Here is a 10,000-nt window from a genome sequence, read left to right on the forward strand (position 1 = left end):
CCAGTCATCCGTGACTAATAAGTCACGCAAGAATTACTAACGTGACAAAATCCATATTTCTTTTCAGGCAGTTCAGGGACCATGGCATACACCTTGTGCCAGTACTACCCAGACATGAAGATTACAGTGTGCGATTTTCAATCGGTGGTAGACTCTGCACCTCATTTTAAACCCTCCCTTGAAGATTGTCCCAATCAAGCAAATGTTTCCTTTGTGGTGGGTGACTTTTTCCAGCCTAATCTACCAAAGGCAGATTTGTATGTGTTGTCACGTATAATTCATGACTGGTCAGATGACAAAGTGGATATAATTCTCTCAAACATCTACAACTGTTTGTCCTCAGGTAAGGCACAGAGCAAGCCTTTAATCATCCATTATGATATCAGATCAGGTCAAAGGGTGATGACACAAGTTGAAAAGAGCCCATTTTAATCCTGTTGGCCAGGTTTTGGGTTTTACCAGTTACCTGTTTCAAGGCTTTCTTACTTTCTGACTAATTCTTTCCGATCCCTCAAACCTTGATCTATAATACGCCCAGTAAATAAAAGAGACGTAGGTCCTTCGTTTTTATTTCAAGCAAAAATTTACGGTCAAAGGAAAGAGCATACCTTCAGTTCCATTTAAATTTATATGTAATAAGCAAGTGAAAATCAACTCATGGGGTCCCCCCCCCCCCAAAAAAAGGGCCTAGTGATGGAATTCGATACAGCAAGAGGTTATTGTCTGTGGTTACACAGTGAAAGACTTCCCTCAGGGTAAAATATAATTAGATATGTTGTGAGTAACGCTGCTCCTCATGGCGCTGAAACGCCTACTCCACAGTATAATAAGCGCTAAGGTAAAATATAAGTACAAATATAGTATGTCTACGTAAGGCAACTTCCAATAGCAATAGCTGTGGTTACACACACCTTGTGTATGGAGCCTTCCGGAGGGCAATTGGCTTGGGTTTGGTTCAGCTCCGGGGATGCGGTTACGTAGTAAAAGACTCCCCTCGGGGTAAAATATAATTAGATATGAGTTCACTAACCTTGCAAATTAGTTCTGCTTTATGATTGGCCAAGCCACCTCAGGGAGGAGATAAATCGTACTTTTCAGTTCAGGAACTGTCATGGGAATTTCTTTTCTTCTTTTTTATGTATCCATGGAAATAATCCTGGGACAGTTTCGGTCTAGGAAAAGCGGTTACACACAAAAACGTCCTTGCCAGTGTGCAAACGCTATTTACCCAATGTTAAAAGGGCTAGTGTAACCACAGCTATTGTACATTGTAATTTGGGGTTATTTCAAGACTTAAGGGTTATTAAATAAATGTATATTTATCTGAAATGTATTATTGTTGTACAAGATCTGCCCGAATACCCGGTAACTTGTCTAGAGTAACTCGAACATATCCATCGATTTCTTTGATTTCCCCCATTGTTTCCAGGGCTCGAGTATTGGTAGCTAATTTTTAAAAAAGACGTGAATTTTCGCTGGATGCGATCCTTGTACCGTATGGTCGGGCGATGTACATTACATATGTCCGTTGGCCACTTCGCTCGATTTCCCATACTTCACTTTAAGAATGCCTTTTGCACGCACACATCCTATCGTATTGTCGGTATGGCAGACGATCCACCGACGCTCGAACTTTAGGGATTGAGCTATTTCAGATATGAAAACTTCGCCACTTGCGTGATTCCAGCCTTGTCGATCTCGGTCTGAAACTGACTCCCAGAATCTCAGCCAGTCCAGTCCAGTCCAGATGGCTTTCTTGTGATGATTAGTTTAGGTAACTATGCGCCACCTTCCGTCAACAATTTGCTTCGATCCTCTTCATTTTTTTTTTTTTCATACTCCCGTTGCATTTCTTGTTTGGCCTCCTCCAGCTTCAACTCTTCCTCGTGTCAGCGTTGTTTTTTTCCTCTTCATGATGGTTTCAATGGGAAGGGGGAGGCGTTCTCTTTGACGGTTGACGGTTAAATTTAAGGCCATTTGACGCTTGACGGTTAATTTGGTTGATTCCCTTCTTTTGCATCGCGCATTTCACACTGCGCGTAACAATGCGACTTCGAAGATGGCGGTCTTTCTCGCCGGCCATCTGAAGAGCGAATATACGTGACTCACGCGTGAATCCATGATGGCGCCTAGAATTTTCCGTGGGCTCGAGAGCAAACAAACTCGAGCATGCGCAGCTCATGATAGTGCCCCTTTAAGCTTCTGTTACACGTTGAAACTTTCTTTTGAACTTCTGAGCGAGACAAGTTTCACGAATTGGTGTTACACGGTAAAGCTCTTGTTTTCATCATCACTGCGATCGTTGCGACCGTTGCAGAAGTATAAAATGCACTGACAACCTTAACTGAGCGGTAATGTGTAGTTTAAATAAAAGGCTGTTTTTCAATGGAGAGTTTCCGTTGGCTGCGGTGAGAATTTTCGCGGGAACATACAATCTATCAACATATCCTTCTGGGTGTAGTGCGCCGTTCAATGTCATCATTTTTCTCGTGGCCCTGCCCAACGATCTTACCTCTTCCTTTGACCACCCCGTGATACCAGCCTGATAACTGCCACTGCCCAAGTGTTAATTAACAATTAGACCCGTAGTCATTGCGGGCTACGGGTCAATAGCCACTAGTCGGAAAGAAAAAGGCAATAATAAAGTTAGAAAATGCGAGTTGAAGAAATATTTATTTGGGAATAAAACGAAAGAAAGCGTCACGCTTTTCGCTACTCGAGGACTATTACTAATAGTTCTCTGGTAGCGTAGCCAATCAAAATGCAGGATTTGCATTAGTCCACTAGTTGAGTGATACTAATTGCTGATTTCTTATTCTTGCCATTTAATTTGATCTTGAGCTTCATATTATTATCATCATCATCATCATCATCAAAGCCAAATTTAAACAAAGCTCAGGTTTAAATAATCAATTCTTCGATCCTTTCCATCGCAGAACCTACCGCCCCAAAGGAGACTTAAGGAAGGTGCTGAAGCAACAAAGAACAGCACATGTAAGGGACAACCCACACGCACACTGTCACACATGTACTGCTCTGTACCTTTGGTGCCAGCTACACAATTAATAACCTGCCCCACTGACTCTATTCTCGTTATCAGAGCCCTCCGTTTCTTTTGGCCACGTGGTTTGTTTCGCTGACCACGTGACCAAAAGAAACTGGCCCCCCAAAAGGCTAGAGGTGGTAAATATATTCCATGTTTTTTTCTCTTTTAAGGTGGAGGTCTCCTTGTTGCAGAATTGACATTAGATGACGACAAAACTGGACCCTTGAAGCCTCTACTTCAGTCCCTTCTTATGCTTGTCCTTACAAATGGCAAAGAACGTTCTGGAAAAGAGTATAAGGAGCTTTTGGAAAAACATGGCTTTGTTGATTTTCAGATGAAAAGACTTGATTCAAAGTCATGGATGGATGCCATTTTATGCCGAAAGGGGTGATATGTGATATGTGTTAACTGGGTTAAAAGGTTGCGCAAACGTTATTTTCTCACGTTGTCACCCACATGTACTCTCTGAAGCAAAAGCTATTATTCTAATGCTTACAATTGGCAATACAGAAGTATTTTTTGAATGTTTGAGTTATCTTAATGAATAACTGATGCATTAAACAAGAATCCTTCAGTAAAATGCGTTTTCATCAACAGATATAATTGACATTTGTTCCATTAATTCGCAAGCCCGGTACAGGCTCAACACGTTGTTTACAAAGTCACACGCTCTTTCTCCTTTTTTCTCCCTTGTAAAAGGTCACAACGCAACGCTAAATAACAACTCCCACAGGTATAACTCTTGCTCCTCGTTGTTAACCAGGTTAAATTGTATTTAACTACATTTAACAACATTCCTCGCAAGTGGAGGTCAGGTGCCCAAAACAACCCTACGGTTGGCCAGGAACCCAACCCCTGCAGGATGGAACCACCCCCATGGCCAGTATCCACAACCCAGCCACGAGCCCCCGCCCAAGCCAAAGGGAATCTCCGAGTGCAACTCAGAGGAAAGGGGCTCGTGTCAAAAAGCCACAGCCCCACTTCCCAAAAGGAAACCTGAGGCACCCGACCGTCCAATTCACAGTAACATACCTATATACTCTAAACTGGCTATTTTTGGAGAATGTTTGCCTCCCAATAACAGTTCACTCCAACTTAGTCCCAGAAGTAAGTTTCGTAATGTTTTAGTATTAAAATCAGTCTCACAACAATCCGATCTCGCATCAACTCAAGAAACTGTCTTGAGGTCAAGAGTAACGCATATCTTACCCTTAATTATAAAATAATTAGGATAGTACGCGCACTCTCATTGGCCAACAGCTGTGTTTCGTTGAGAGTATGGAAACACGGCTGTGCCAACACACGAATTTTGATTGGTTGTGTTGTCAGACGCGCGTTTTGATCGGCTGGTAGGAAATATGAGCGTGTGTCAAGAAAATCTGTTTCAATCAAGAAGTAAACAAACCAGCATTTTCTTCATTTGTTGAATTATCTTTGAAAGATATTTTATAAAAGCAACAGAGGACCTTTTTCCGTGTTTCAATAGCCTTATCTAAACACTCGGGGGAGTTGGGAGAATTCTCCACAGTTATGCAAACCCTCGACTGCGTTTCGGGTTTGCATAACTGTTTCGAATTCTCCCAACTCCCCCGAGTGTTTAGATGAGGTCATGGAAACAGGGAAAACGTCCTCTATTGCTTAATAGGCCTTTTGCAACTAACGATCACATGGTACAAAATCCGCCATGCTGGAGGGCAAGCTCATTATTATTCCCCAGCTGGGACATTAAAACAAAGGCAAGTCAAGCTTGACTGGTTCAGTTCTCTTTGTTTTAATGTCCCAGTGGGGGAATAATAATGAGCTTGCCCTCCAGCATGGCGGATTTTGTACCATGTGATCGTTCGTTGCAAAAGGCCTACTGGAGTATGCTAGCAGTGTGTGAAATCCCTACACACAATGCAATATCGATAAAATACAGATAGTCCAACGTCGTGCGGCTAGATTTGTTTACAATGATTATTCCCGTTTTAGCCAAGTCTCTCCAATGATTGATGCGCTGGGTTGGGACGTCGACTCATTGGAACATCGCGGTTTGGCACCCAAATGTGCATGTTTTATAAGATCTATAAAGGGCATGTTGCTATCTCTCTGCCAGCTGAGAAGTCTCGAAATACAAGAGCTTCGCGCCGTCGCAACAGTGCACCTTTTCACAAACTTGATACATCAAATGATACGTATAAATTCTCTTTTTATCCTCGTGCCATATAAGGATTTGGAACATATCTGTAATTCCTGAATCGCTAAAAGTAAGTGCACTAAGTGAATTTAAATCGATTATCGCATCAATGTAGACCTTCCTTATTTTATTTATTCATCTATTTACTTAAGCTTTTAATTATTATTTCAAACTTTTGGTATAGTTTTTACTGTTTTAGGAGATTAAAGATAAAACTAAAGATATCTATTTCACGAAAAAGCAATCATGCTGTCCCGGAAACATCCTTATCATCCATAGCACAGAAAAGCACGCGATAAACGAGCAAAGAGTATATATAAGAGCATGGAAAACATTGTCTTGCTGAATTGCGTTACGTAAACTAAAATTGAAAAATCACCGACAATAGACCATTTTCGAATTCTCACGGCTTGACTGGATCTAGCATGGAATGGAGGCTAATGCGGGCAAATCTTTTCAAATGCAAATTAATTTGCCCGCATTAGCCTCCACTTCATGCTAGATCCAGTCCAACCGTTAGAATACGAAACTGGCCTATTTGTACCTCGTCACTATTTTACTTTGGTAGCTAACCTCCTAAATCACAATGGCGAAACTTGCTCAAGTCAAAAGCCCTCGCCACACCATGACAGGTATAGCGTGATGAGTTGTGCATAGTTTCCATAAATTTCACTCTTGCTTCATCGGTTCGGTAAACCCTTTCCCACATATCTTCCATTGATAAAGCAAAAGTATTCTTCCATTGGTCCGACCCTTCCTCTACTGCAATATCCAAATTACCAAAGAGCGGGTACAACAGTTTCTGTGAGGGGTCTGTAATCGAATCAGGACTGCAATCACAGTCATAAGTCGTTGGAACACCCACCCCCTTTCCCTCGTGCAATGTTAAATAGCGCAATGCACCCAAACTAACTGTTCAGTGCGTTTTAGTTACTAAACAACATTGAAAGGTGGGAGAGGGAGGGATGCTTGATTGATCCCGGCAGTGTTTGGGATTGCGTTCCCCCTCCCTCCCCTCCCATTATATATCTTGGTAGTTGGGGGTTGTTAAAGTCTGGCATGTTTGCAGTCATCTCGGCTCATTTTATTTGCCGGTTTTTTTTTCATTTTCATTTCAATGGTTTTCATTATTATTATTATTATTATTATTTTACTTGAGTCTATTTTGATGGGCTTCCTAGTAGTTCTATACAGGCTTTCGGGGCCCTTTTCTGTCAAAGTACCGACAAAGAGATATCACCATAGCAACCGATTTTGATGAGTGAGTGGAGATTGGGACCGAGTCACGGACCCCAAATAAGGAATTAAAAGGCAGGAAAAACCACGTCACAAGTGAAACTCAGTCCCTGAGCCGACACGAGAGAAACGACACAGACTGTTACGAATTTGAAACGATTTTAATGGGTACAAAAGAAGAAAAAAAACGATTTAACATTGCTGGACACTAATGCTTTCCCGATTGCCCGGAGCAAGCGAAATATATCTGTGAGTAAGTAAAACAACTCCAAGACTTGCCTTGCCCGACCGGGCAATCAGAATTTTTGTTCGACTAATATTTGCGGAACGATTTGATTTGCAACGAAGAAAGTGACTAGTAATATGACGTAGTCACTGCAAATACGATAAAAAATGAACGTTACATCTCTTTGCTGTCATTTATTTTACTGTCAAAAAAATATTGGTACAATGTACAAACCTCAAAACAGATTGGAAGGAACTTGTTCGTAGCCGCCATCTTTCTCGGCGCGAAAGGAGTTTTTGTTACAATGCAACCCAGTTTTCGCGCGGCCAAATGCGCTACGATACAAACGCACAAGAAAATTCTACCTTTTTTCACGCAATTTCAATCAACTTTGAGAGGCTCAAAGAAAATGGCATTTAATTCAAAACCAGTCTCATCTCAGACACATATTCAAGGAATCACCCTTGACCTCTTATAGAAAAGGAAAATCAATCAACGATATGCTTGTCAAAGCAAAACTGCGAAGGCTACTAGAACAAAATTAATGGACACACAGATGGAGTCGCGCTGCTATGTCCAAACCATTTTACACACATTTTCCACAAAATTGACAAAACAACAACTTACAACAACAACTTTATTACATTTTTGCACATAATTCAGTAATAACAGACCTGGCACCGCAGCTAGCGGAAGCTAATCTAGGCGGGCCAGGAAAAATAAAAATAAATGAAATCTGCTAACCTTTGTTTAAAGGAAAAAGAAACATATTACAGAAAAGGCAAAAGAAGAACTACTTAAGAGAAACTCGTACTGCACTAGTTCATTTAGGCTACATAGCAAATGCGAAGAATCTGGGACAAAACAGGATCGGAAAATAAGAATGTACAGCTATGAAGAGTAAAAGTTAACTTTTGATATGATGGATTCTAAATCTTTATAAGCATCTTCATTTTCCAATATATTTAACAAAATCATTATCTTCTTTTTAAAAATAGCTTTAGGGAGTGCCCTTAACTTAGTTGGTATCTCATTCCACAGTTTTGCATCAATTCTTGAAAAGGACTTCCTCTTAATTTCAGTATTTGACATTTTGACAAGCCTCCTTTGAGTTTTAATGGGTAACGGGTAACAGGTCTTCAGAAGGTGGGCAACCGAAGAAAAACATGGGCAACCAAAAAAAAAAAAAAAAAAACAAAACTGGTTGCCCAAAGGGCAAATTAGTGTCGAACACTGTTTGACATATGTTTTAATATGAATACGATGCAAATAATTAATATACACAAAGTAAAATATGTACAACTAAGTGCAGAGTATAGAGTCTCCTTAAAGTCACCTCAGTTCCTTAGTGTCACTACTCAGTTTTTAGAAAAAATGGTGCCCCCGCACACGCAACTTTGGTTTTTTGGATGTCGAAAAAATGGTGCCCCGCACACGCATCCCGCAACTTTGGTTTTTTGGATGTCTCAATTTTCATCGAGATCCAGTTCATCGTCGTGTAAAGCCGAAGCGAAACCACGACGATCGTCTGTGAACGAATCTTCCTCGGTGAGACTGTATCCATAGGGGTACGTGATGGCAGTACCAGGTCGAAGTACGCGTTTGTTGTAAACCAGCTGATAGTTCTTTTGCGCAGGTTGAGTGTGCAGGGAATGCTCTTTGGAACGTCGGACGATCTTCCTGGCTGGATGGATGGACGTTTTCCGAGGTGTGTCCAAAGGACGACACAGTTCGTCGAGAGTATTTTGTCGCAAGACGTTGTAATTGAGCTGGGCTTTACCCTCAACGTTCAAAGAATGTCCTTTGACCTTGCATTCGGTCTTCCCATCGTTGCACAGATAGCCGTAATTTTTAGGACCACCCGAACAGAACTCTCGGATGAACTGGTTGTCACCGAGTTCATTGGTAAACTCGCCAAGATGAGTTCCCGTCGTTTCGTCGGGTTCACCAGGACGACTCACACCAATGATGGAGTCCGTATCGAAGTAAAGGACCCGTTTGCCGAGACGTTCGAGAGCCTCGTACAAACGGAGTCGCGCCCAGCAGGTGGTAAAGGCAGCCACGAACTCGTTGGTGTTGACGTTCAAGTCTTCACACTCGGACTGAGCTTTATAGTGGACTTCCACCCAGTGTTCATCCAGGCAGCTGACGTAGCGCACATCGTGTTGGTCCGAATCCATAAACATCTGAAAAGGTTGTGGATCGAAGAACAGTTTGTGCTGCATCAGGTTGTCGCGCTGACCAAACTTTCCCCACATGGAGTTCAACATCATCTTGGTGCAGGCACGCAAGCCAGGATTTTTCTTAATGTTGTCAGGCTCCAGCTGAATGCCTTCATGACGAGCGAAATCGGACACATATGTATCCCGTTCGATTTGACACTCGGGATGGTTAGGGTCGCGAGCGGGACCTGCAGGCCAACCGCTGGCTTCCACCTTGAGTTTTAGCCAAAGGTTGACGTACGATTCAAAGAGGCCTTGTTTCTTAGATGGAAAATGGGCTACCTCGTGGGTCTTCAAGATGACGTAGCCGACCTCCACTGCCTTCTCCAACTCGGGGGTACACCAGGTCCAGGTCAGAGCACGCTCTGCATCCGTGTGAGTACACTCGAGAGATTTGACATGCAGAGCCTTGTCGATGTTCTGTTCCACGCACGTACGGCAAAGAGGGAAGGTAAGCTTACCGCTGCATCGATAAGGTAACACTGGGTGGAAGAGTCTTGTTGGTGGAAGAATGGTGCAGGTGACCAAACCAAAATACTCGGAGAGATCCGTCGTGTCCGGGTTGTAGATGAAGTCGGGATGACCAACAGGATACACGGCGTACTTATTGGTCCACGGATACAGACTCATGTAGTCGATATAGAAGATCCGTTCATCGTCCTGGATCTTGTAATAGAGATGCACAGCATTGGTACGTCCACCAAAGAAATCATCGCGAGGATTCATAGGTGGTACGATGGTAAAAGCGTCCACAAACGCTTTGATCTGCGGATCCTCCTTTTTGAGACGAGAGCACTGACATCCCCAGATGGAGATGACGTGAATATCACGAGCACGAATATCGACGAGACGAGCCATAGTGTCTCGATATACGGCGTCCATACAACGATCGTCGTGACGACGTACGTGCACGAACTCTAATTGGAAAGGTTCATCAGGATCGTAGGACTCTCCCGAATTGAGTTTTTGAGCGAGATCATCCAAGAGGGAACTCACAGTCTGCGGTTCTTGACGCCATCGACCAGCACGCATACCACGAGCAAACGACGTGTCGTGTACACTTCCGGCAACAAGTCGCTGCGACAAAATATAAA

General features: G+C 42.6%; 2 protein-coding genes across 2 annotated transcripts in view; one reads left to right on the forward strand and one right to left on the reverse strand.

Moving 5' to 3' along the window:
- Positions 1-3,437, forward strand: part of LOC138000979 (acetylserotonin O-methyltransferase-like) — a 9,284-nt gene extending 5,847 nt beyond the window's left edge. The window contains exons 2-3 of the mRNA XM_068847649.1: positions 68-343; positions 3,217-3,437. Of these exons, the coding sequence (XP_068703750.1) occupies positions 68-343; positions 3,217-3,437 (497 nt within the window). The remainder of the gene's footprint in view (positions 1-67; positions 344-3,216) is intronic.
- A 4,713-nt stretch (positions 3,438-8,150) lies between these two features.
- Positions 8,151-10,000, reverse strand: part of LOC138000980 (uncharacterized) — a 1,884-nt gene continuing 34 nt past the window's right edge. The window contains exon 1 of the mRNA XM_068847650.1: positions 8,151-10,000. This exon is cut by the window's right edge and continues 34 nt beyond it. Within this exon, the coding sequence (XP_068703751.1) occupies positions 8,151-10,000 (1,850 nt within the window).

Source organism: Montipora foliosa, chromosome 4, assembly GCF_036669935.1.
Source record: "Montipora foliosa isolate CH-2021 chromosome 4, ASM3666993v2, whole genome shotgun sequence".
NCBI lineage: Eukaryota > Metazoa > Cnidaria > Anthozoa > Scleractinia > Acroporidae > Montipora > Montipora foliosa.